General features: G+C 46.2%; 1 protein-coding gene, 1 long non-coding RNA gene and 1 pseudogene across 6 annotated transcripts in view; 2 read left to right on the plus strand and 1 right to left on the minus strand.

The window, feature by feature from the left end:
- Positions 1-1988: 1988 nt before the first annotated feature.
- On the minus strand, positions 1989-13643 carry LOC134758088 (uncharacterized). Of its 2 annotated transcripts, XR_010132916.1 has the most exons (6): positions 13337-13643; positions 7753-7897; positions 6931-7055; positions 5516-6600; positions 3801-3990; positions 1989-2126 (listed from the first exon to the last, which is right to left on the minus strand). It is a non-coding gene; the product is annotated as an uncharacterized lncRNA (long non-coding RNA). The 2 variants fall into 2 exon arrangements; XR_010132915.1 differs by lacking the exon at positions 13337-13643 and having other exon boundaries at positions 7753-9281.
- LOC101138054 (lipid transferase CIDEC-like) lies at positions 3828-5528 on the plus strand (annotated as a pseudogene).
- A 43-nt stretch (positions 13644-13686) lies between the features above and the next one.
- Positions 13687-27899, plus strand: part of ACAD9 (acyl-CoA dehydrogenase family member 9) — a 33564-nt gene continuing 19351 nt past the window's right edge. The window contains exons 1-3 of one of the 4 annotated variants that reach the window (XM_004036262.4): positions 13687-14046; positions 18859-18952; positions 27710-27811. In XM_004036262.4, the coding sequence (XP_004036310.4) occupies positions 13897-14046; positions 18859-18952; positions 27710-27811 (346 nt within the window). In that variant the 5' untranslated portion in view covers positions 13687-13896. Of the gene's footprint in view, positions 14223-18858; positions 18953-27709; positions 27812-27899 lie in introns of all 4 variants that reach the window. The other 3 variants (XM_019023883.3, XM_004036263.4, XM_055381513.2) reach the window with 3 other exon arrangements.

The raw sequence follows: 27899 nt of genomic DNA on the forward strand, positions 1-27899 counted from the left end.
CATAAGAAAAGGCTACTATGAACACTGACAAGACATGTGGTAGAAAATTATAATAATGATGACAGTGATGAGGACAGCCATCATCTACTAATATCCTTGGTTTAAAAAAATTTTTTTTAGAGATAAAGTCTTGCTATGTTGCCCAGGCTGACCACTGTGGCTATTCACAGGCTTAATCATATCACACTGCAGCCTTAAACTCCTGGGCTCAAGAAATCCACCTGCCTCAGCCTCCTGAGTAGCTGGGACAACAGGTACCCACCAGCATGCCTGCTTTAATATCCATGTTTGGGTATTTTTTTGAACCTGGATTTAACTCCCAACCTTGATATCTATTTTTGACAGCCCTGTGAAATGTAGTATTATCCTCATGTCAAACTGTAGCCTCGGAGAGGTAAAATGACCTGCCCAGGGTGACAAAGCCTGTGAGTAGCTAACTAAGAACATGACCTCAGGCCCACCTGACCCCAAAGTCCATGCTCCCATGGGAAGTGAGAGCTGCCTGAGAAAGAAGCAGCCCTTGGCTTTGTTCTTGACTTCACCCACCTCCCCTTGGCATTGTTCTTGACTTCACCCACCACTCTCACACCCCGTGACTTCCATCCCCAGCAAAGACCTGACAAGCCTTAGCCATAAGCCATCTGCTGCACAGCTTGGCTCTCAGGCTAATGTAGCTACATTTTCAGTTTTTTGTTTTTTGTTTGAGACGGAGTCTCACTCTGTTGTCCAGGCTGGAGGACAGTGGCACGATCTCGGCTCACTGCAACCTCCACCTCCCAGGTTCAAGAGATTCTCCTGTCTCAGCCTCCCGAATAGCTGGGATTACAGGCGCCCGCCACCACGTCCAGCTAATTTTTGTATTTTTAGTAGAGACAGGGTTTCGCCATGTTGGCCAGGCTGGTCTCGAACTCCTGACCTCAAGTGATCCACCTGGCTCGGCCTCCCAAAGTGCTGGGGTTACAGATATGAGCCACTGCGACTGGCTCATTTCACTTTCAAAGTTTCATGTAGCAGCCCACTTAGAACTTTTCTTATGTTGAGCAAAGAACATGTATGCACATGCATACACACACACAGAAATCTGTTTAACATCCCACACCTAACTGACCAAAGGGCCCATTTTGCTTATGACATCTATCAGTATCCTGAGGACCCAGCATTCTCTAGGACACATGCTGGAACGCACTGCCTTAGTCCACTCGCTGCCGTAATTGGGAGCTGACCTAGGTAACGATCTCTGCCTCCCTCTAGAAATCCACAGAAGCAGCATCTCTAACAAATCTTCCACCTTCTGATGACCTTAAGCCACTAATCAAGTCTACATGTAGCCAGAGGCTGTAGCTCAACTCTGCCAGAATGGGGGGGCCTGCTATGAGTGTGAGGGCCACTGCACCTTTGGCCTGACGCTGTCCTCAAAAAACAAAAACTCTGAAGTCTCAGAGTTGGAAAGAGGGAGTGAAGCAACTTGCCTGAGGCCACACAGCTGCACTGAGAGGTTAAGTAACTTGCCAGAGGCAAAACAGCTGCACAAGAGGTTAAGTAACTTGCCTGGGTCACACAGTTACACAGAGGTTAAGTAACTTGCCTGAGGCCATGCAGCTGCACAGAGAAACTACACAACTTGCCTGATGTCACACAGCTTCATACAGTGGTTAAGCAACTTGTCTGAGGCCACACGTGGCACACAGAGGTTGAACTTACCTGAGGTCACACAGCTGCACAGAGAGCTTAAGTAACTTCCTTGAGGCCACACAGCTGCACAGAGAGGTTAAGTCACTTGCCAGAGGCAAAACAGCTGTACAGAGAGGTTAAATGGCTTGTCAGAGGCAAAGCAGCTGCACAGAGACGTTAAGTCACTTGCCTGAGGCCACACAGCTGCACAGAGGGGTTGAGTAACTTGCCTGAAGCCACACAGCTGCACAGAGAATTTAAGTAACTCGACTGACGCTGCACACAGAGGTTAAGTAACTTGCCTGAGGTCACACAGCAACACAGAGAGGTTAAGTAACTTGCCTGAGGTCACACAGCTGCACAGAGAGGTGGGGGCATCAGTGGAGCTCCAGAGTCAAGGCTACAGTGAGCAGTGACTGTGCCACTGCATTCCAGCTTGGGCAACAGTCAAGACCCTGTCTCAAAAAGAAAGTAAAAAATAATGTAAAAAAGTCAAACATAGAGTTAATGTATGAGTCAGCAATTCTTCTCCTAGGTATATGCCAAAGAGAATGGAAAATAGATGTTCATACAAAAACTTGTACGCCAAAACTTACAGCAGCATTATTCATAGTAGCCAATAAGAAACAAGCTAAATGTTTATCAATTGATAAATGGATCTGAAAATGTGCTATATCTATATAGTAGAATATTATTTAGTCAAAAATGAATGAATCATGTTTGGGCATAGTAGCACATGCCTGTAATCCAAGCACTTTGGGAGGCCAAGGTGGGAGGATCCCTTGAGACCAGGATTTTGAGACTAGCCTATGCAACATAGCCAGACACTGTCTCTACAAAAATATAAAAATTAGGCAGGTGTAATGGCGAGCACCTGTACTCCCAGCTACTTAGGAGGCTGGGACAGGAGGATCGCTTGTGCCCAAGAGTTTGAGGCCGCAATGAGCTATGAGTGTGTCACTGCACTCCAGCCTGGGTGACAGACTGAGATCCTGTCTCTTAAAAAAAAAAAGATAAATCATGCTGCAACACAGATGACTTTGAAAACATGCTAAGTGAAAGAAGTCAGTCTAAAAAGACCCCATATTGTATTACTTCATTTTGATGAAATGTCTGGAATAGGCAAATCCATAGAAACAGAAAATAACTGTTGCCATGGGATGGGGAATTGGAGGAATGGGGAGTGACTGCCGATGGGAACTGGGTTTCTTTCTTTTTTTTTTTTTTGAGACGGAGTTTCACTCTTGTTTCGCAGGCTGCAGTGCAATGGCACAATCTTGGCTCACCGCAATCTCTGCCTCCCAGGTTCAAGCGATTCTCCTGCCTCGGCCTCCCGACTAGCTGGGATTACAGGCATGTGCCACCAAGTCTGGCTAATTCTGTATTTTCAGTAGAGATGGGGTTTCACCATGTTAATCAGGCTGGTCTCGAACTCAAAATCTCAGGTCATCTGCCTGCCTCGGCCTCCCAAAGTGCTGGGATTACAAGCGTGAGCCACCGCGCCCGGCCGGAACTGGGTTTCTTTTTGGGGTGATGTAAATGTTCTGAAGTTAGATAGTGGTGATGGTTCCACAACTTCGTGAATATACAAAAAACCCTGAATTATACGCTTTTTTTGAGATGGGGTGTCACTCTGTCACTCAGGCTGCAGTGCAGTGGCACGATCACAGCTCACCACATCCTTGATCTCCTGGGCTCAGGTGTTTCTCCCACCTCAAGTCTCCTGAGTAGCTGGGACTACAGGTACACACCACCACACCTGGCTAATTTATGTATTTTTTTTGTAGAGATGGAGTCTCACCATTTTGCCCAGTACTGGGATCTGAATTGTACACTTTAAGAGGATGACTTTTATAGTATGTAAATGATATCTCAACTAAAAATTACATATGTGGCTTACATTATATTTTATCGGACAATATTGTTCCAGACTATGAACCCTGAAGCCAGGCACCAAGAGGTACCAAGATAAAGTCTCTACATAGTGATTCCACAGCAGAGGGCCTGGGCTCCAGTTCTACCCCGTAGACCCCAGCCCACTTGTTCTTTCCCTGGCAGCTGAGGAGCTATGATGTGGGGCTTTCCCAGACTTGCTCTGACTTCTTAGAGATGGCAGAAGCATCACCGACCTTATTCCCCAGGTCCAGGGCACTCTGATGCTGGCAGACAAGCCCTTCTTCCTGGTGCTGGAGGAAGATGGCACAACTGTAGAGACAGAAGAAGAGTCCTCCCTTCCAAGCTCTGGCAGGCAATACAGTGCTCCTGGTCCTCCAGAAGGGGCAGAAATGGGAGCCCCCATCAGAACAGGTGAGGTCCCACCTGTTGGGGGAGAAAAGTGGGACCCTGGGAGAAGTCTTCAAGGGGTGCTAACCATCTGCTTGTCTCAATGCAGGGGATGAGGCACCCACTGTCTGTCTCCCATAAGCCTGCCAAGAAGATGGATGTGGCCCACATAACCTTTGACCTGAACAAGCTGAGCCCACAGGACTTCATCAGCTGCCTGAATGTGAAGGCGACTTTCTATGATGTGTACTCCATTTCCTATGATCTACACTGCATGAGGCTGAGTGCATGGTGAAGTGAGCAAATTGGGATTTGCTGGGGACACCTCCATGGCACCCTCCATCCCATCCTATCTCTTTCCTCATCTGGACTCATCTGATCTGAATTGGTCTTTGATTTGTCTGTGCACTTCCACTAGAGTGTCAGCTCCTGGAGGACAGGAATCCCATTAGCCCTGCTCATCCCTGTATCACACCTAGTGACAGCCTGGTATGTCGAGGGTGCTCAGTGCATGTTGGTTGAGTGAGTAGCCGATGGCACCAGGACAAGCAGCAAATCTTGAAGCTGAGGGGAATCCCAAATCCTATCTTCAGACAGAAGTCTGCTCCTTGTTCCTTTCTGGGATGGGTGAAATGCGGCCTGGGGAGGAGGTGGTGGGAGAGGGAAAAATGCCTCCATGGATTCTGTTACACAGAAGCCAGTGGGTATACCATCTCCCACCAAAACAGGGGAGCAGCTCCAAGTATCCCTGGCAACAGCAGCCACATGACCTCAACCTGGCCAATCAGAAGAACCCAACCTACACAGCCACAGTGATTTGCTAACACCTGGGCATGTGACCAATCAGGTGGCAAGGGTCAGGACAAGGGTTGGTAGCAGGGGAGAGAAGGTCTATTTCTGTTGGGTGGCTGGGGCTGTGGGTGCCATCTTGTCACCTTGAAGGGAAAGCCCACCTGAGCACGACATCCACACTGAGGGAAGGACACAGAGTCAGAGGTTGGGAGAGAGTCCAGGTGACATTATTGAGCACCCACGTGCAGCCAAGGTACAGTTACCCCAGAACATTCTCACTGGGATCCAGGTGGCTGTGAAGGTCACCTAGAGAGGTCAGCAGAGCTCCTCCAGCCTCTGGAGTCGACAGCTGTGAAGTCGATATAATGGCCCCGAATCACCCAACCTCAATCAGCTCCTTCCAGTGACTGCCATCGTGGGCACTGTACACTGAGTCATGTAGCATGCCAGTTGGGGCAGCTACTTCACTACATCCTAGAGCCCCACCAAAAGCAGGAGGAAGAGGCCTGAGGCAAGTTCCGGCAAATACTATCTGCCCTACAGTACCACCACCAAAAGAAACATTTCCACAGGAACCTGATGCCCCAGAATGTACTTGTATTTACAAGATGCCAACTACAACATAAAATATCTTTGTCTTTGGCACCAGATTTATGATAGGCTACAAGCTGGACACCTTCTGTGCAACTCCCTGTTATACTGCCCTATGGTGGATGGGTAGAGGTGGAATCTGGAGTAATTTTTTACACCACAATAAACAGAACCTTACCATTTGTCAGACCTTTGTGGAGCTGAAGAAACAAATACTGTGTGGCAAATATAAGATACAGTTGTTCCTTTCTTCAGAAGGAGAAGGGGCCAGGCGCGGTGTCTCACGCCTATAATCCCAGCACTTTGGGAGGCCAAGGCGGGCAGATCATGAGGTCAGGAGATCGAGACTAGCCGAGACCACCCTAGGTAACATGGTGAAACCCCGTCTCTACTAAAAATACAAAAACAAAATTAGCCGGGCGTGGTGGCGGGCGCTTGTAGTCCCAGCTACTCGAGAAGCTGAGGCAGGAGAATGGTGTGAACCCAGAAGGCGGAGCTTGCAGTGAGCTGAGATCACACCACTGCACTCCAGCCTGGGCGACAGAGCGAGACTCCAAAAAAATAAATGTCAAAAAAAGGGAGAAGGACTCATCAACACATTGCTGCCTGCAAACCCAGGGAAAGACCACCTTACACCACATTATATGGCATCTGTAAATCAACATGGGCCAGCGGGAGACACCAAGGCCCTACCAGGAGCTGCTCTTTGATCACGAGGTTCACACTGCATCTTTTCGGGAAGGTTAAAAAATAATAAATGACCACCAGGATCACAGAAGGAAAGAGCTCATGATGTCCATGGAATTCACGCAGATCACATCCAGGAATCTTTGGAACAAAAAATTCACAACACCATGGCCTCATACAAAAATGCTGGGCTGCAGGAAACCTGAGGCAGAGAGCTCCATCATCACAGTGAAGTCCCCGCCTTCAGCAGATACCACCAACAGCCACAGTGCTTCCCATCACCTGAAAAAAACTCATGTATCAAACTATTACACTTCTTCAGAATATTGGAAAATGGTGCATAGTTCATATGTTCTCATTTGTTTATCTTGTGTCCAAAGTGTCTTGTCATTCCAGGCCACTCTATTTCTTGTGTATTAATAAAAAGTTTGAGGTATAATAAGGCTTGCAGATCAGATGAGTAAAACTGAAGATAGTCACAGTTCCCAGAAGGAAGGCAGGGCCACACGGGAAGCAGCAGGGTTGGTCACGAGGCAGAGGGAGGGGTACTCTGAGCAAGCACCTTTCCTGTGCTGCCTATAGGGAGAAGAGTGAGGGGCAATGAGCAAGCTTAGGAGAGGGCAGTTCCAATCATTCCAGTCCATAGGGGTCTGGTTCCTGTCACTGAGGTGATTAGGGCAGTAGGATAATGGTCCCAGTGTGACAGCCCACAGGGGAAGTGTCTGGGGTGCAGACACTGGATTGGTTGGTTTGTATTTGAAAAGTGGGTTGGGTACAGTGGCGCACAACTGTGATCCCATCACTTTGGGAGGCCAGGAGCCCAAGACCAGCCTGGGCAACATAGTGAGATCCCACCTCAACAAAAACTTGAAAATGAAAAAATTAGCCAGGCAGGGTAGCACACACCTGTAGTCCCAGCTACTTGGAAGACTGAGGCAGGTAGATCACTTAAGCCCAGGATTCAAGGCTGCAGTAAGCGCTGATCACACCACTGCACTCCAGCCTGAATGACAGGAGACCCTGTCTCTCTCCTGAAAAAGAAAAATAAAAAAGAAAAGTGTACCCTTCGGAGGAAGATTGCTCTGGGGAAGAAGGTGACGTGGGAGATAAGGGGCCAAGGCAAGGTGACTTGGCATATCATGAGGTTGTTCAGAACATGACGTCCTGCGTATACGTAGAGGGCAGGTGTTAAAGCTCCAAGTTCACAGAAGCTAGAAACTTGGCCAAGGCCAGGGCTCAGTACAGTGTCACCTCCTCAGAGAAGCCTTTTCTACCTATGCCATCTACAGTAAGAGCCTCCCCTGTGCACATGTCGCTAGCCATTCCCACTTCATTCCCTTCATGACATTCGGGGCCTGTCCCCCTCAGCTCAGCATCCTTCTGGGCCTCCCACCTCACCCAGAGTAAAAGTCCTCAGAGCAGCCCCAAGGCCTGCAGGACCTGGGCCCCCTGACGTCCTAGGTCTCCTTTCCCACCACTGCCCTTCTCTCCGGCCACTCCAGCCCCATCTCTGCTGTCCTGGTTTCCCTGAGCCCTGCTTCGCTCTCTGCGGTGTTTCCCTCTGCCACCACACTGAGCAATACTCCGTCTGTCTCTCCTGCACAGTACCAGCAACAAGGAGCAGCTGGTTTTGTTTTTTTTTCTAAATTCCTGCTTTTGTCTACAGCCTAGATCATGGCTGAGCACATAATAGGGGTCAATAAATAGTAAAGGAGCAATTCTTCTCACCACCTGATACGTGTTTGTGCTCTCCAGTATCTACTCCTTCAGTGCACATTCACTGAGGCCCCACTGCATGCTGGGCCTGTTCCAGAAACCAAAGCACACCAAGGGGAGAAGCAGGCAGAAATCTCCATTCTGATGGGCTGACAGCCTAGTAGGAAAGAAAGAGAAAAAAATAAGGAAACAATACACAGGCAGGTGATGACATGTACCATGAAGGAAGACAAAGTCAGGACGTTTCTGAGAATGCCTGAAGGCATTTAGAGAACAACTAACACAATGGCAGAGTGTTCCAGATGGAGAGAATGCGAAGCACAAATGCCCTGGGGCCACAATGGACTCCATGTTTGAGTGTTTAGTCTGGATTCCTGGTTTTAAGTCTGTATTCAGCCTTTATTTCTAATCCTTCATGTTTCATCTTACCTAATTAACCCAAGTCCCAGTAATGCTGAGAGATGACGCTGGCTTGACCCAATGTAGTATCAGAGGAGGGGCCTAAAAGTGGTCATTCTCAATATAACTTGAAGGCAGAGAGCACTGGACTTGCTGCTCAATTGGATGTTGACTAGGAGAATAAGAGGGGACACAAGTGACCGCATATGTTTGGTCTGAACAAGTGGAATAAGAGTCACCATTAACTAGATAAAGAACACTTGTGGGAAAACAGGACTGGGTGGGATGGGGAACTCAGATTTGCATATGCCACTTTTAGATGCCTATTAGATCTCTATATGGAGCTTTTGAGTACAAAGACAGATATAAAAACTAGAGTTGAGGGGAAAATCTGCGCTGCAAGAGAAATGTGAGCCATCAGGATATTGATGGTAGTTAAAGTCAGGACACTAAATTAGGTCATCCACGGGGTGGTTGTAGAGGAAAAGAAATGTCCACATTCTGAGCCATAGACAACTCCAACTGTGCTAGTGAAAAACATGGCCAATGTTTAGCAGTTGAGGAGCCAAGAAGGAACCAGCAATGGACACAGAAGTATCAGCCAGTGAAGTATTTAGAACATTCAGAGTATAGTGAGAATTGTGATTCAGAAACCAGAGAACAGTGTGTCAACAGGGTGGAAGGATGAACGGTGTCAGATGCCAAAGATGGGCCAAGTAGGATGAGGTCTGAGAACAGATCACATGATTTGACAACAGAGAGGTCACTACTGACTTCCATGGCCATTTGGGACAAACGCCTGAATGGTAAGGGCTCAAGATCCATTAGAGAGAACAGTTAATGATGCAGAGAAAGGAAATTACCCTTCAGTAAGTGAGAAGGTCTGGGGTCTAATGAGAGGTTGGTTTTGCCAGGAGCAGACAGTTCATAGTAACAGAATGTAGATAATATGGGCACATATGCAGGGGGAGGGGGTAACTGTGCCTGTGAAGTTCTCATCTGACTGCATGGATTTTCCCAGTGGAATGGAAAGCAAAGCTGACAGCTGAGAGAAAGGGCAGGGCAGGACAGGTGGTGCCAGAGGTTTAAAGATGGAAACAGATCTGAAAGGTTTGTGTTCTTTCTTCGCCATGCTGCTGGGAGGCAGGAGGTTCCAGGACAGAGCACCACACTGCCCCAGGTCCTGGGTAAAAGGGTTTCCCATATGTTAAAGACATAGCTCTGCATTTCCTAGCAGGGCAAACTGCTTTTAGTCTGAGTCTTAGCTTCTGCATCTGTAAAGTTGCTTGCTATAAAGGAATCAGCCTGACAACCTCAGAGGAATGTTCCAAAGAGAAGCCAGGGAATAACTTCTGTGATACAGGATCAGCAACATTCAGCCAAGCTGAAAACAAGGCACCCCTAGGAAGGGGGAAATGCTACTGTGTTTACTCCTGTTTTGTAGATGAGCACACTGAGGAACAGGGAGGAAAAGTGACTTGCTCAAGGTCACAAGATCTTCTTGAGCCTGCACTGTCCATGTCCTCTTCTGCACAGTACCTTCCGATCTCCATGCACTACATATCTCACTGGGCTCTACAACATCTTCAAGTGAGACAAATCACTAGCTCCATTTTAAAGCTGAATGAATTGAACCCAAGGCTAAGCCTTTCACCTCTAAGAGGATGGCGTGTTTAATAACCTAGCTGTTACTATTGGCTGGGTTGTGCGACCTGTGGAAGTCACCCTGCAGCTAGATTTCTGCGGAACCTCAAAGGCAGGGGGTAGGGCTAGGGCTCAGCTGGCAAGGAAGCCCACAGGCCACTAGAGGGTGACATGGGAGCGGCATGGCCTGAGATGTTTAAGAATCAGAGAGGAAGCCTTGCACATTTTGGTGTCAAAATACCGTTGTTGAGGGTCACTCAGTAATCACTCACCTGGGTTTTCCCAAATTGTCCTGATAAGAACGCTTGTCAAAACCATGTTTCTGCCCAGGCACTCCCTTTCCTAGCCCCTGCCCCCAAATTAAGTTCTTCCCAAGGGAATGTAAGTGGAAGGAATCCGTGATTTCTGTCCGGTTTTTAAAAGATGCGATCGTTCTTCGCAGTCTCCTCTTCCCCCAGCTGCAGGCAGAGGCCTCTAGGCCCTCGGGGATGGTGGTGCAAGGTGGAAGGGGCAGGTCTTTGCAGCAGCATCTGCAGGAAAGCCTTTCTCCTACCTTTTGGTAGTTTGGTGGTCTTTGGCTTGTAAAATAATCAGTCCAATCTCAGCCTCAGCTTTAATAGTAAGGGATCAAGCAGTAGTTTCTACTCAATGTTCCTCATACCCAGAGTCAAGGATTCTGCTATGCTAACACTAACATTATGGCTAAAGAATGTTCACTTTCTGTTAAGTTATGTTGTGAATCAGTTGTATTGATGTGAGGAGACATTCAGAACTACCGTGAAGATATTTTAAACAGTTGTTAAATCAAGTTTAGCCTAAAGCTGCTTCCTTATATATTTTAAGTTCGGCTTATAGGTTTTCTGCACATTGTGAACTATAAGTGGAGGCATAAACAGACCGTAGCCTATACTTGTGCCAATCACAGAGTTTTTGCCAATCAAATGTAGCCAACTGTTCAAACCATGTTCAAATAAGGCAAGGCAGAGCTGTAACCAATCCAGCTGTTTCTGTACCTCACTTTCCTTTGCTGTCCATAAATCTTCCATTACATGGCTGCGCTGGAGTGTCTGAGCTTGCTCTGGCTCAGAAAGCTGCCTGATTTGAATCATTGATTGCTCAATTAAACTTTTTTTTTTTTGAGACAGAGTCTTGCTCTGTTGTCCAGGATGGAGTGCAGTGGTGCAATCTTGGCTCACTGCAACCTCCACCTCCCGGGTTCAAGTGATTCTCATGCCTCAGCCTCCCGAGTGGCTGGGATTAGAGGCACTCACCACCATGCCCAGTAATTTTTGTATTTTTGGTAGAGACAGGGTTTCACAATGTTGGCCAGGCTGGTCTCGAACTCCTGACGTCAAGTGATCTGCCCACCTCATCCTCCCAAAGTGCTGGGATTACAGGTATGAGGCACTGCACCCGACCCAGCCAATTAAGCTCCTTTAAATTTAATTCAGCTGAAGTTTTTCTTTTAGTACACTGAACAGGGGAAACTGTTTAAAACAACATCATATTTCTCAGAGGCTAATACTTAAATATAAGATGGAAGGATCAAAGTGTAACTATTGTCATTTTTATCACTTGCTGTGCTAAGTGCTTTCATGTGGATTATTTTACTTAAACCTCTTAAAAGTCCTGTGAGATAAAGGGTATCATACTCATATTTACAGATGAGGAAACTGAATTTAGAAACTAGTATAGTAGTGAAACAGCAAAACTCTTCTGCTATACTCTATTGGAGCAATTAGAAACTATGCCTTAACATTTTTCTAATTTTTGTTTTGTAAAATTCTGTGCCACTGGATTTCTCATTTGGTTGATTTAGGGAGACCTGTGTACACTAAACATTTGACACATTAACAGAGTACTTGACTGATTTGACTACATTTGTTTGGCAAAAAAGTACAGCAGCTCAAAATTGAAACAGTTTTTGCAACATATGTATATTTTTCTTTGTTTTACCTATGGGGATAATTTACAAAGGCAGTTGTTTCCAAATACCTTCTTGTGAAGCTGAATGCTAAGCAAGTAAATATCAACCACTGATGAAGAAACCAGGTGAGAGACCTTAGACAAGGTAAAATAATCTGAAAAGATGCCTGCAAATATTTTGCAGTTTAGACTCTACGCCTTGCAGAGTTTTGAGCTCTTTTTTCTTGATGTTGTGTTAGCAATGTAATCTTTTTTGGTGCTGAGCTTAGCTTGCTGAGATGAAAGGGATTTCTTTTTCTTCTCAAGGAGTTGACACAATGGAAGCTGGAGGCATTTCCCAACACTGTGGTCAATGCTACAGTCGGGGAACAAGCAAGTCTCCCCCAAAACAGGGATTGGAGTTTTTAAGGATAATTTGGCGAGTAGGAGCTCGGGAAGTGGGGAGTGCTGACTGGTTGGGTTGGAGATGGAATGATAGGGGGTTGAAGTGAGTTTTTCTTGCTGTCTTCTGTTCCTAGGTGGGATTGCAAAACTTGTTGAGCCAGATTACCGGTCTGGATGAAAAAGCAGAGTGGCATTCTTCCTGGAGGAGCTGGCTGAAGATCTGTAGAGGGCCCATGTGCCACGTTCAGAGCACTGTTGGGCTGTGAGGTGCCAGGCATGCCCTGCCTCCTACGTGGGCCCCTATGGCCTGGCCTTGAAACCGCCACTGCAAAATTATAACCGAGACAATGAAAGAGATCTGACCTAACCAACTCCATCTTGCTTCTAACCTCCAAGCTGTCCTTGTTCATTCCTGAGCATAGGCTGAACTAACCTTGGGAAGGAATGAGTTTATAGTTTAACTTCAAAACAAAAATAGCCCTTTCCCGGGAAAACAACAACAACAACAACAACAAAAAACAACCTCTTCTTGCCTGGGACCAGTTGGCCTTTGGAGGACTAACAAATTAGCTATAAGATTAGAAATTACAGTTTAGAGGCCATACAGCCTTTGGTTGCAAGAATCTGAACGTCCCCCAAATTGTTCCTGGGAATAACATCACTGTTGTAAAACCTACCACCACCCAGACTGGTAATCTGGCTCAACCAGTTCTGCAATCCCATTCAGGAACAGAAGACAGCAAGAAAAACTCACTTCGACCCCCTATCAGTCCATCTCCAACCCGACCAATCATGCACCTCCCACTTCCCGAGCTTCTACTCGCCAAATTATCCTTAAAAATTCCGATCCGTTTTTGGGGAGACCGATTTGGCTAATCAAACTCCCTCTCCAACACACCCGGCTCTGCGTGAATTACTCTCTCTCTATTGCAATTTCCGTCTTGATAAATCAGCTGTCTAGTCAGCGGGCTGTAACCTTGGGCGGTTACAGCCTGGCCTGTCCCATCCCATCCAATAGTTCCCATCTCTTCTCAGCTCTCTCTGTAGTTTCTCTTCCTCCGCCTGCCTTTTAAGTTAGTGTTTCCCAGGACAGAGGTGACTCAGTTGTATCCAGACCGCTCTGTGACTGAACACCCATTTTCTTTTCCTTTTCCAAAAAATATATGTAACATACATGTCAACTAGGAACAAAATAGTATCTCAGGAATCCACCATCCAGTTAAAAATGGACCCTTACCCTTACCGTGCCCCTGCAGAGACCCCAATACAGCGCATTTCCCTCATTCTTTTGCTTTTCTCAAGTTTTACCACGGCCTCGTGGCCACAAGTGACAAAAGAGACAAGTGGAGGCAGCTGAGCCGGCCTTTAGGTTTCTGTACAGAGGGAGATTTCCCATGGCTGGCATTTATGGAAACAACCGCTGGTATGTGAAAAACAGGTCCGTCACCGCCGTCACGACGGCCAGAGCTTATACCCGCCGAGATGCCCGCGGCCCCGGGCCTACAATTTCCTCCGGCCAGCTCCCTTGGCCGCGCAAGCGCGGTGGGGCCGGCGGGAAGCGTAGGCGTGTGACGTCATCAGGCGGCGCGGGCCAGCCAGGTGCACGTGACTAAGGCCTTGGGCGCGGCAGGTGGTAGCCTTCCCGCCCTTCTGGCCTCTGCATCCGCTGCTGCGGGGGACCGCGCAAGCGCAGTGAGTACTGCACATTGTCGCGGGCCAGTAACGTCATCAGACGTGTGTGTGTCCCTGCGGCGCTAAGCAAGAGGGGGAGACTGAGGCTGAGGCTGGGGAACATCGGGCATCATGAGCGGCTGCGGGCTCTTCCTGCGCACCACGGCTGCGGCTCGTGGCTGCCGGGGTCTGGTGGTCTCTACCGCGAACCGGCGGCTACTGCGCACCAGCCCGCCTGTACGAGCTTTCGCCAAAGAGCTTTTCCTAGGCAAAATCAAGAAGGTAACGCGAGCCCTGGGCGAACCCTTGCTGTCTGGCTCCCGCTTTTCACCCTCAGCTGCAAGACTGGTGTTGAACTTTGTGAGATTCCCCAAACCTGCCAGAGAGATACACCCTGCGGCCGAGGCGTGTTAACACTCCGGATTCCTGAGTTCCAGGAAAACCTTCCCAGAGAAAGGGTGAGACATTTCCAAGACGGGGGACCCTTGGAAATGTGGTGGTGACGTGTTCCAGCTAAATTTTGTCAGGGGAATTCGGAAAACTCTAGGCTAGGTAAAAGCAGCCTTCATCTCAGCTGGTCTGGTCTCGAAATGTGCGGGGCTTCCTCTCTGATTCCTAAACAGCTTACGCCATGTCCCTCCTCAGTCACCTTCCAGCGCCCTGGGGCTTCCTTCCCCAGTTGAGCCCTAGCGCCTCTCCCTGCCATTGAGGTTCCTCAGAAATCTGGCTCCAAGATGCTTCCCAAGGGTGGCACAACCCAGCCAATAGTAACAGTTTGGTTATAAAACACTCATTGTCTTCTTAGAGTTGGAAGACTTGGGTTTGGTCTTGGCTCGTTGACTTTGAAACTCAGTTGTTTTTTTTGAGACAGAGTCGCGCTCTTGTCGCCCAGGCTGGAGTGCTCACTGCAACCTCCCTCCTGGGTTCAAGCGATTCTCCTGCCTCAGCCTCCGGAGTAGCTGGGATTACAGGCGCCTGCCCGGCTTTTTTTTTTTTTTTTTTTTTTTTGTATTTTTAGCAGAGACGGGGTTTCACCATGTTGGCCAAGCTGGTCTAGAACTGACCTCAGGTGATCCGCCCACCTCGGCCTCCCACAGTGCTGGGATTACAGGCGTGAGCCACCGCGCCCGGCCAAGACTCAGTTCTTTCAGCCTTAAAATGGAGATAGTGTTGTGTCTCCTTCACAGATGTGTTGTAGAGCCCCAGTGAGATAAACGGTGCATGGAGAGTCTTCTTAAACTGTAGAGTACTGTGCAGCAGAAGAGAGAGCTGGCTTCAACACTTACTAGTCTTGTGACCTTGGAGCTGACGGCTGCACCTCCCTGTGCCTCAGTGCATTCATCTACAAAATAGGAATAAACACATTTCTTGCTCTTTCCTTTGTATTTCATTTTATCTTCTAAGGAAACCAACAGTATACTTGCTGTTTTCCTCGAGGTGCCCTGCTTTGAACTTGGCTGAATGTTGGCTGATCCTGTATCACAGAAGTTATTCCCTGGCTTCTCCTTGGAACATTCCTCTGAGGTTGTCAGGCTGATACCTTTGTAGCAAGCAACTTTACAGATGAAGAAGCTAAGACGCAGACTAAAAGCAGTTTGCCCAGCTAGAAAGTGCGGAGCTATGTCTTGAACATATTGGAAAACCTTTTACCCAGGACCTGGGGCAGTGTGGTGCTCTATCCTGGGACTTCCTGCTATCCAGCAGCATGGTGAAGAAAGAACACAGATCTTTCAGATCTGTTTCCATCTTTAAACCTCTGGCACTACCTACCCTGCCCTGCCTTTACTCTCAGCTGTCAGCTTTGCTTCCCATTCCACTGGGAAGATCCATGCAGTCAGATGAGAACTTCACAGGCACAGTTACCCCCTCCCCCTGCATATGTGCCGGTATTATGTACATTCTGTTACTGTGAACTATCTGCTCCTGGCAAAACCAACCTCTCATTAGACCCCAGGCCTTCTCAATTACTCAAGGGTAATTGTTTCCTTTCTCTGCATCATTAACTGTTCTCTCTACTGGATCTTGAGCCCTTACCATTCAGGCATTTGTCCCTAATGGCCATAGAAGTCAGTAATGACCTCTCTGTTATCAAATTGTGTGATCTGTTCTCAGACCTCATCCTACTTGACCCATCACTGGCATCTGACACCGTTCATCCTTCCACCCTGTTGACGCACTTTCTTCTCTGGTTTCTGAATCACTGTTCTCGCCGTTCTCTGAATGTTCTAAATACTTCACTGGCTGATACTTCTCTGTGTCCATTGCTGGTTCTTTTTCAGCTCCTTGACCGCTTAACAGTGACCAGTGTTTCCAACTAGCCGAGTTGGAATTTACTAAGGCTGGGTCTCGTTTCATCTACAGCCATCTGCTGGGTGACCTTATTTAGTGTCCTGGCTTTAAATATCATCAATATCCTGATGCCTCAAGTTTCTTTCTTCAGTTCAGATTTCTCCCTGAACTCCAGATTCCTTTTGCCTTTTCAGAGTTGGGGGCTTTCTCTGTCACCTGTGCTGGAGTGCAGTGGTGCCATCATAGCTCACTGCAACCTTGAACTCCTAGGCTCAATAGATCCTCCCACTTCAGCATCCCCAGTAGCTGGGACTACAGGCACGCCCTGCCACACCCAGCCAAGATTCTTTTTTTAATCTACCTTTGTATTCAAAAGCTGTACTAAGAAGTCTAACAGGCATTTGAGATTAATAGATCCCAAACTGAGTTCCTGGTTCCCACCCAATCCTGCTCCTTCCACCAGCCTTCTTTATCATAGATAATGGTGGCTCTGTTGTTCCACCTGTTCAAACAGAACACCTGGAGTCACCTTGTACTCTTATTCTCCTAGTCCACTTCTAATTCCGCATAAAATCTGGTTTTCTCTACTTTTAGGTTCTTAGAATCTGACCACTTTTAGGCCCTTCTGCTGCTACTTTGGATCAGGCCAGTGTCATCTCTCACAGCCTTACTGGGATTAGAGCAGAAACATGGGACATGATGCTTAGAATCTCAGATTGTGTAGGCCAGTGGTTGTCACCCTGCCCTAAGCTGGACCCAAGCTATTCATGGAGTGTCCTGGAACTGCTGCAGGGATGGGTGGGAAGTTGAGTGGGTGGGATTTGGGTGCCTGTTTTCCCTATCAGCAGTCTCAGAGCCGCCTGCTTCTGTCTGTTTTACATATTTGGTTTCTGCACTAGATTTCTTTGAATAACAGGTTCCACTTTTTTAGATAATTTACAAACTGTTTATTGCAATTGAACTCTCCTCCCCTAAGGCATTGACCTGATTTGATAACATCAGGATCTTTCTCCCACGCCCCTGCAATCTCTCCTGTGTGGCAGGTTTTCTGTGGTTGTACCTGAAGGCCAATTAGTTGCCAGGCTGTCTTATCTGGCCTGCCCACTGGTACCAGAATGATCTCTAACACAGCCCATTGCACAAGACCCAAGTGTCAGTGAGCCTCTGTGTTCAGTGAAGGAGACTGAGCTTTGATATAAAAGGCTGCAGAGTGATGGAACCATCAGCTTGTTTTTTTTTTTTCTTTTTTTTTTTTCTTTGAGACAGTGTCTTACTCTGTTGCCCACCCTGGAGTGCAGTGGTGCAATCACAGCTTACTGCAGCCTCAACCTCCCCAGGCTCAGGGGATCCTCCCACCTCAGCCTCCTGAGTAGCTGGAACTACAGGCGTGTGCAACCACGCCCAGGCTGGTTTTGAACTCCTGGGCTTTAAGCAATCCCCCTGCGTCAGCTTCCCAAAGGACTAGGATTACAGGCAGTAGCCACTGCAACCAGCTAAGCTTGTTTTTTTCTTTTTCTTTTCTTTTTTTTTTTATGGAGTCTCACTCTGTCACCTAGGCTGGAGTGCAATGGCGCAATCTCGGCTCACTGCAACCTCCACCTCCCGGGTTCAAGTGATTCTCCTGCCTCAGCCTCCTGAGTAGCTGGGATTACAGGTGCGTGCTATCAAGCCCGTGTAATTTTTGTATTTTTAGTAGGAACGGGGTTTCACCATGTTGGTCAGGCTGGTCTCAAACTCCTGACCTTGTGATCCGCCCGCCTCGGCCTCCCAAAGTGCTGGGATTACAGGCGTGAGCCACCGTGCCCGGCCTCCAAGCTTTTTTTTTTTTCTATACCACCTTCAGGGTGGTTTTGGAATGGATGGAGGCAGGGATTCCTTTAAGTTGGCTGTCACTTTTAGTTAGGGACTCACCTATAAGCCTGTGGTCCTGGGCCCAGAGAGGAGAAAGCAGTGCGAGCATATTGATAGAGTAGAGAAATCTGTTGGCTGATTAGCTGTACAAGGTCTGAGGAGAAGGTTGAGGTCTCCCCAAGACTTCTCTAGAACACTTGGTGAGAGGCGCCATGAGGACAGGTGATGCTTGGGCTTATAGCTCTGACTCAGGACATCACTGCTCAACAGCCTGAAGCCCACATCCAAAGCTCATGTCATGCTGGCAATTGAAGGGGTAGCAGAGCGCAAAAATCCAGAGGGGCTCAGCACAGGGAGCAGATGTCTGTGAGCAGGAGAGAGAGTGGCTGTAGGGATCGATGAGACTTGGTAAGCATGATGTGCTCTTGTCAGCGTAGCATCTTTGAGCTCACACAATAATTGATGTAGAATTGTCCATTTCAGTAAGGAGTTTCCACATCCACTATCTTCCACGATTCTCACAAGGGCCTTGAGTAAATATTACCTGCATGTTATGGGTGAGAAAGGGGTAGTTTAGAGAGCTGAAGGGATTTGGTGAAGGCCACATAATTAGTAAGCCTGAAATCAAAGACCAGACCCCCAGGCTTCTAAATGTTAGTCTTGGGCTCCTTGTTTCATGGGACTATTATCATCCCTTGTACTGAGAAGGAAAACTGATGAAAATCGGGAAGAACCTATTTGAACAGGGGAGGGAGATGGATGTGGGTGGTGGAGCCTGCATATAGTTTCTGTATCTCAGGAACCTTGTGAGGTTTGCTTTCCAGTTCCTTCAGTACGTCATGTCCCGATGGCCAGGGTGGAGTGGAGCACGTTTTTCCTTCCCTTTTAACTGATATTTCCATGATGGGAGTGTGCTAAAAATTAAATTTTTTAGAAAATATTTACTATTTTTAGAAAGAAGTTTTCCCATTTCCAGAAGTTAGCCAAGATGAACTTAATGAAATCAATCAGTTCTTGGGACCCGTGGAAAAATTCTTCACTGAAGAGGGTATGTATGGTTTTCTTTACCATTGCCGATTTCCATTGTAAGGGCTATTTGGTTGATATTTATATTAGAAGTGACATACATAGGAGAAGTCTTCTTGAGGGAGAAATGGTTTCCACTCATAATATTTTGCTTTAGGTTTCATCGCTATTGCCATTTAATTAAAAAACATCCAGTTAAATGCCTCTCATTGTATTTGTGGTTCAGGACCACTTTAAACATTTCCATACTGTTCCAGGCCAACACTTTCATAAGCTATAATAAAAATGAATAACAAAAAATTAGATGGCAAAAAGCCAAGGCCACACACCATACAAGCCCATGGAGCATGTGTTGGTTGTTGTGGCAGTGTACAGTTGCTCTTAGTGTTCCTAAAGGTTGAGTTTCAATTTCTGTACTTTGGTAATTGTAAACAAAGAGTGATTTGTGGACCAGCCACAGTTTGACACCTGCATGGTGAGGCAGCATTTGACCTCAGGTCCCTCTCTCAGAGCTGTTGGCCGGTCCTCCAGCCAGGGCCTTGGTGGAGAGTTCAGTGATGGTGGATGGACAGCAGGTCTTCCCTAATAGTAGGATCCTGGAGAGCTTTTGTTTATATGAATTTTGTCTATCAATATTTGCCATCTTAGGGGTTATTTTATTTTTATTTTACTTTATTTTTTTGAGAAAGGGCCTAGCTCTGTTGCTCAGACTGGAGTGCGGTGGTACCATCTCATCTCACCACCACCTCCATCTTCCAGGCTCAAACAGTCCCCCAACTTCAGCCTCCTGAGTTGCTGGAACTACAGGTGCGCACCCCCATGCCCAGCTAATTTTTTTGTATTTTTCATAGAGACAGGTTCTCACTATATTGCCCAGGCTGGTCTCTACTCCTAGGCTCAAGTGATCCTCCCACCTTGGCCTCCCAAAGGGCTGGGATTACAGGTGTGAGCCACCATGCCTAGCCCCTCTTAGAAATTAAAACTGAGAAATTTAAAATATACTGTGGGGCTGGGTGCAGTGGCTCACGCCTGTAATCCCAGCACTTTGGGAGGCCAACAGGGGCAGATCACCTGAGGTCTGGAGTTCAAGACCAGCGTAGCCAACATGGTGAAACCCTGTCTCTACTAAAAATACAAAAATTGGCCGGGCGTGGTGGCGGGTGCCTGTAATCCCGGCTATTCAGGAGGCTGAAGCAGGCGAATTGCTTGAACCCAGGAGGCAGAGATTGTAGTGAGCCAACATTGCGCCGCCACTGCACTCCAGCCTGGGTGACAGAGTGTGACTTTGTCTAAAAAAAATAAAATAAAATATACTGTGTTCATTTGTTTAAAAATAATCCATTACATGTTAACATAATATTTTTAATGAAAAATATTTTGTTTTTGTTTTTCCGAGACAGAGTCTCACTCTGTCACCCAGGCTGGAGTGCAGTGGTGCAATCTCGACTCACTGCAACCTCTACCTCCCAGGTTCAAGTGATTCTCCTGCCTCAGCCTCCCAAGTATCTGGGACTGCAGGCATGCACCACCACGCCCGCGTAATTTTTGTATTTTTAGTAGAGATGGGGTTTCACTATGTTGGCCAGGTTGGTCTTGAACTCCTGACCTCATGATCTGCCTGCCTCAGCCTCCCCAAGTGCTGGGATTACAGGCGTGAGCCACCGCGCCAGCTAATGAAAAATATTTTGAAAAATAATCAGGCCGGGTGTGGTGGCTCACACCTGTAATCCCAGCACTTACGGAGACTGAGGTGGGTGGATCACCTGAGGTCGGGAGTTCGATACCAGCCTGACCAACATGGAGAAACCTCATCTCTACTAAAAATACAAAATTAACTGGGCGTGGTGGTGCATGCCTGTAATCCCAGCTACTCAGGAGGCTGAGGCAGGAGAATCGCTGGAACCTGGGAGGCGGAGGTTGCGGTGAGCCGAGATCGCGCCACTGCACTCCAGCATGGGCAATAAGAGTGAAACTCCGTCTCAAAAAGAAAAAAAAAAGAAAAGTAAGTTAAAAAAAAAAAAGAAAAAAATTGATGGAAAGAGTGACATTGGTTGAAAGTTATGCAAGTCCTTTTAATGTTTGGCTTATTAGAAGACAGCTGGATTCTCATACCTGTTTGTGCACGTAACCTCTGGAAAAGTCCACTGTGCAGTCTTTTTTTTTTTTTTAGCTGTCTTTTTTTTATAATCTTCACACATGCTTTTTGTTTGTTTGTTTCTGAGACAGTCTTGCTCTTGCTTTGTCACCCAGGCTGGAGTGCAGTGGTACGACCTCAGCTCACTGCAACCTCTGCAGTTGAAGTGATTCTCATGCCTCAGCTTCCTGAGTAGCTGGAATTACAGGCACGCACCGCCACGCCTGGCTAATTTTTGTATTTTCAGTAGAGATGAGGTTTCACCATGTTGGCCAGGCTGGTCTTGAACTCCTGACCTCAAATGATCTGCCTGTAATCCAAAGTGCTGGGATTACAGGTGTCAGCCACCACACCTGTCCTGACACGTGCATTTAAAGCAAGAAACACACACTTCCAGGACATAGGGCTCTGTCAGCAATAACTCATCTTCATATTTGCAGAGATGTAAATATATAAGAAACCGGCTGGGCATGGTGGCTCACACTGGTAATCTTAGCACTGTGGAAAACTGAGGGGGGCAGATTGCTTGAGTCCCAGAGTTTGAGACCAGCCTAGGCAATGAAGCGAAACCCTGTCTCTACTAAAAATGCAAAATATTAGCCGGGCATGGTGGTGCGCGCCCATAGTCCCAGCTACTTGGGAGTCTGAGGTGGGAGAAGGTACCCAAGCCTGGGAAGTCAAGGCTGTAGTCAGCTGTGTTCATGCCATTGTGCTCCAGCCTGGGCGACAGGAGTGAGACCCTGTCTCAAAAAAAAAAAATACATATATGCAAGAGACCACTGCAAACCAAACCCACTCCCTCTCACAGGAACAAAGGTCTCTTGGAATAAATAGCAAATGCTGGAATAAAAACTATCTTCATTCAGCTGCCATGATGTGAATTCAAAAAGGAAGTTAAATCCAAGGGCAAAGCAGAGAAAAGAACATACAAAAATACACCTATTTCGTGTACATTCAAAGAGGAGGCTAATCACTGGGGACAAAGGGCCCTCTGGAATGACAGCTGTAGGCAGCCAGCAGTGCCACGGAAATAGAGGCACTGTCATCTGGAGACACAGAAAAATCACATCCTCTCACAACTGGCCTCTATGAAAACCAACCAGGACAGACAACCCTTCCCCAAAAGTAATGGCCAAAAATAAAAGCACAAATATTGCTGGAAATCCAAGTAGCCTGTTTTACTGCTTTGAGTGACTTATATGCAAACCTAAGACTTTTTTCTGAATCCTTGATCAAGATTTATTCATGTAAAGGCCATACATAAATTCTGGGAACATGGTACTTTGGACCATATATTGGACTCTGAGCCAAAACGTTAAATACACTACACTGCGCCCCACTGTACAGTCTTCGGGGAATTAGAATTTAAAAGCAAGTAACATCTTAAGTAGTTTTAGGCCAGGTATGGTGGCTCATGCCTGCAATCCCAGCGCTTTGGGAGGCCGACGTGGGTGGATCACTTGAGGTCAGGAGTTTGAGACCAGCCTGGCCAACATAGTGAAACCCTGTCTCTACTAAAAATATAAAAATTAACCAGGTGTGTTGGTGCCCGCCTGTAATCCCAGCTACTGGGGAGGCCGAGGCAGGAGAATCACTGGAACCCGGGAGGTGGAGGTTGTATTGAGCTGGGATGGCGCCACTGCACTTCAGCCTGGGTGACAGAGTGAGACTCCATCTCAAAAAAAATAAAAACTGGTTTTGATCCTGTGGGACCCCCTAGAAGCAGCTCAGGTCCCCCAGAACCTCTTTGAGAAGTGCCAAATTGTCAGCTGTCATTACATTGCTTGGTTTTTGTTTGTTTCTTATTTCACACCTGGTGATCACAAATTATATGTTGCTAGTTTTAAAAGTTGCTTATTTATATATAAACATAATTTATAATTTAGAAATACTTATTTCTGCTTTTTTTCCTAGTGATTGTCTTCCTATTTGTATCTTTTTTTTAGCTCCCATAGTCTCTTGTTCTTTTATTTAAACTTTTCCTATGTGGTTTGTCAGGTTTTTTTTTTTGTTTCAGGATTAATTAAGGAATAATTGATTTACAATAAATTGCACACACTGTCATGTGTCACATAATGACATTCAAGTCAATGACAGACCATATATACAGTGGTGATCCCATAAGATCATCATACCATATTTCTACTGTATCTTTTCTATGTTTAGCTGTGTTCATATACACAAATACTTAGCATTGTGTTACAGTTGCCTACAGTGTTCAGCACAGTAATATGCTGTACAGCTTTTTTGTTTTGTTTTGTTTTCCTTAAAAAAATAAAACAAAAAATATTTAACAGTGAGATGGGGTTTCACTGTGTTGCCCAGGCTGGTTTCCAACTCCTGGGCTCAAGTGATCCTCCCGCCTCAGCCTTCCAAAGTGCTGGGATTATAGGTATGAGCCACCACGCCCGGCCTACTGTACAGGTTTGCAGCCTAGGAGCAATAAGCCATACCATATAGCCTAGGTGTGTAGTAGGCTCTGCCACCTAGGTTGTGTAAGTCCATTCTGATGTTCATACAGGGAGAGAATCATCTGACGCATGACTGTATTTAGAGAGTACCCCTCAGGAGCCATCAGTGCAACAGAGGAAGTGAATATACTCATTACCCGTCAAAGTTTCCTCGTGCCTCTTTTATTTCCCCCGTTTCCAGGCAACTGCTGATCTGTTTTCTCTCACTATAGATTAGTTTGTATTTTTTGGAATTATGTGTGATTTTGTCTGGCTTCTTTCTGCATAATTTTGAATTTCATCTATGGTGCATGTATTGGTAGTGCTTCCTTTTTAATGCTGAGTCATATTTCTTTCTATGGATATACCAAGATTTGTTTATCCATTCAAGTATTCATCAACATAGGGTATGTATCCAGATTTTAGCTATCACCAAAAAAGTTGCCGTAAACATTCCTTTTTTCCTCTTTTTCTTTTTTTAAGAGACAGGGTCTTTCTTTGTTGCCTGGGCTGGAGTGCAGTGGTGTGATCATAGCTCACTGCAACCCTCGAACTTCTGGGCTCAAGCCATCCTCTGCCTCAGCCTCCCGCATAGCTAAGACTACAGGCACACGCTACCATGCCCAGCTAATAATTCTTAAAGTTTTTTGTAGAAATGGGTTCTCACTATGTTATTCAGGCTGGTCTCAGACTCCTGGGCTCAGGTGATCTTCCTACCTCAGCCTCTTTAAAGTGTTGGGATTACAGGTATGAACCACTGCGCCTGGCCTGTATTTCCTTTTTTTTGAGATGCCATCTCGACTCGCTGCAACCTCCATCTCCCAGGTTCAAGCGATTCTGCCTCAGCCTCCCGAGTAGCTGAGATTATAGGTGCGCGCCACCACATCTGGCTAATTTTTGGTATTTTGAGTAGAGAAGGGGCTTCACCATGTTGGCCAGGCCAATCTCGAACTCCTGACCTCGGGTGATCTGCCCGACTCAGCCTCCCATAGTGCTCTGATTACAGGTGACAGCCACCTCGCCCAGCCTGGCCTGTATTTTGTTTTAGAAACTTTATAGTTTTGGCCGGGCGCAGTGGCTCATGCCTGTAATCCCAGCACTTTGGGCGGCCGAGATGGGCGGATCACGAGGTCAGGAGATCGACACCATCCTGGCTAACATGGTGAAACCCCGTCTCTACTAAAAATACAAAAAATTAGCCGGGCGTGGTGGCAGGTGCCTGTAGTCCCAGTTACTTGGGAGGCTGAGGCAGGAGAATGGCGTGAACCTGGGAGACGGAGCTTGCAGTGAGCCAAGATCGCACCACTGCACTCCAGCCTGGGCGACAGAGCAAGACTCCATCTCAAAAGAAACTGTATAGTTTTAATTCAGGTTTAGAACTATGATTCATTCCAAGTTAATTTGCATTTCTTTATCAATTTTACAATTTTCAATGTCTACAAAAAGGCCTACAATTCTTAAATGGTTGGTTTATCTTTTAGAGCAATTTTTTTTTTTTGAGACGAAGTCTCACTCTGTCACCCAGGCTGAAGTGCAGTGGTGCTATCTTGGCCCACTACAACCTCTGCCTCCCAGGTTCAAGCGATTCTCCTGCCTCAGCCTCCTGAGTAGCTGGGACTATAGGTGCGCATCACTATGCCCAGCTAATTTTTATATTTTTTTAGTAGAGACAGGGTTTCACTATATTGGCCAGGCTGGTCTCGAACTCCTGACCTCGTGATCCACCCGCCTCGGCCTAAAGTGCTGGGATTATAGGCTTGAGCCACCGTGCCTGGCCAGCAATTTTTAAAATAGGAAAAAAGGATCTTGTGGTTACCCATGTAGTTACTGATTCCAGGGCTCTTCATTCTCTCATGTAGAGTCAGATTCCCTTTTGCTACCATTGCTCTTCTGTGGGAAGGACTTCCTTTCACTTTTCATGATGTGCAGCTCTGCAGGGGATGCATATTCTCACTTTTGTATGTCTAGAAAAGTTTCAGCCAGGCATGGTGGCTCATGCCCGTAATGCCAGCATTTAGGGAAGCCGAGGCTGTCGGATCACCTGAGGTCAGGAGTTCGAGACCAGTCTGGCCAACAGGGTGAAACCCCGTCTCTACCAAAAATACAAAAATTAGCCAGATATGGTGGTGTGCACCTGTAATCCCAGCTACTCGGGAGGCTGAGGCAGGAGAACCACTTGAACCCGGCAGGCAGAGGTTGCAGTGAGCTGAGATCACATCACTGTACTCCAGCTTGGGTGACAGAGCGAGACTCCATCTCCAAAAGAAAAAGAAAAAGAGAAGTCTGTTTCATCAGAACAGGTTTCTGTGTTGACAGGATTTACCTTTCACGCCATTAATTGTGTTGCTCTGCTCTCTTCCTGACTTCATATTGCTTCAGAAGAGATGTCTGCTTCCATTCTTTGTTCCTTTGTACATAGTGTTTCTTTCATCTCTGGCTGCTTTTCAGTGGTTTTTAGGAAAATTGATTATCACATTTATTTATGTAGTTTTTTGCACATTTATTTTGCTTGGAGTTTTTGAACTTCTTGGCTCTGTGTGTTTATACTGTTTATTGAATTTGGATAAACAGTTGTACACCCATACAGTGAATACTGAACAACAAAAAGTAATGAAGTATTTATACACGCAACAACACGGGTGAATCTGTAAATCATGACCTGAGTTAAAGAAGCCCGGGAAAATAGGTGCCATATGGATTCATTTATATAAAACTTGAAGATGCAAACTGATCTACAGACAAAAGATTTGTGGTTGCCTGGGGATGGTGGACAGATGGATCGATCACAAAGGGGCATAGAGACTTTTGGTGAAAAAGGAAATGTTTTTGTCTCGATTGTCATGTTTTCACTGACAAGTATGTCAGAACTCAACAAATTATATATTATAAATATGTGCAGGTTATTCTTCGCCAATTATGTATGTCAATAAAGTTGTTAAAGGATAAAAAATGAAGGGTTTGGCCTGCACTTTTGGGAATCTTTAGTTCTCTTAGTGACCCATGTATACAAAAATTCTTAAGTGTAGGTTATGGTGTTTTTAACAATTTATAATACTGATGAAGTTTAATTAGCAATTCAGAAGTACACTTTAATTAATTTGATGCATACAAAAGTGTGCAATTATAGATCTAATGCTAGCTATTGATTGTTCAGTTTTGCTGTAGTGAATGTGAATTTTTATTTTAGAGATGAGATCTCACTCTGTCGCTCAGGCTGGAGTGCAGTGGTGCCATCATGGCTTACTCAACCTCCCAGGTCAAGTGATCCTTCCACCTGAGCCTCCCAAGTAGCTGAGACTACAGGCTGAATGTGAATGTTGAATGAATGAATGAATTGGTGTTAAACAGGCTAAACTATCTCAGAACTTGTGGATTGTGCTGAAAGCAGTATGGCCTCTGGCAGTGAAGTAAACCTTGGCCCAGATACTGCCATGAGGTGGCTATCTAGCTGAACATTTTAGTACAATTCTGAGACTTGCATATTTATTCTCTCATTTCCTGGAAAATACTGGCCAAAAAAAGTATGAGGTCTGTAAGGAGGAGGAAAAACATGAAGTTTAACATGCCTATAGAAAAATTTACATCCCATGAATGTATATAATTTGCTGCTGTTTTACACAGCAAAAGCACCCCTGTGACTAGCACCCAGATCAGGAAATAGAACACCACCTAGCTCTGGCAGCTTTTAACAATTTTATTCTGGCCGGGTGTGGTGGCTCACACCTATGATCCCAGTACTTTGCGAGGCTGTGGTGGGAAGATTGCTTGCGTTCAGGAGTTCAAGACCAGCCTGGGTAACATAGCAAGACCTCGTCTCTACTGAAAAAAAAAAAAAAAAAAATTAGCTGGGTGTGGTGGTATATACCTGTAGTCCCAGCTTCTCATGAAGCTGAGGCAGGAGGCTCACTTGAGCCTGGGAGATTAAGGTTACGTGAGCTATGATTGTGCCACTGCACTCCAGCCTGGATATCAGAGTGAGACCTTGTCTCTAAATAAATATATAAAAATAAAATTTTTCCTGGGCTCATTACATAAAATTGAACACAGGCCAAATGACCATGACTACAGAATTTCTAGTTTTGAAAAAGTTTCTACTCTGGGATTATATATGATTAATATATAAACACTGTCCTGTTTACTTATATTTGTAGAAACATAGCTTATATTTGTTTAATCAAGATTTTCCTCTTGGCAGTGGACTCCCGAAAAATTGACCAGGAAGGGAAAATCCCAGATGAAACTTTGGAGAAATTGAAGAGCCTGGGGCTTTTTGGGCTGCAAGTCCCAGAAGAATATGGTAAGTCAAGCAAACAAGCACCCAGCCAGTTTAGCTCTTAAGAAAGCACTCTGTATTTGTCCATAACAGGTCTAGTTGCTGGAATAGA

Source organism: Gorilla gorilla, chromosome 2, assembly GCF_029281585.2.
Source record: "Gorilla gorilla gorilla isolate KB3781 chromosome 2, NHGRI_mGorGor1-v2.1_pri, whole genome shotgun sequence".
Lineage (NCBI taxonomy): Eukaryota > Metazoa > Chordata > Mammalia > Primates > Hominidae > Gorilla > Gorilla gorilla.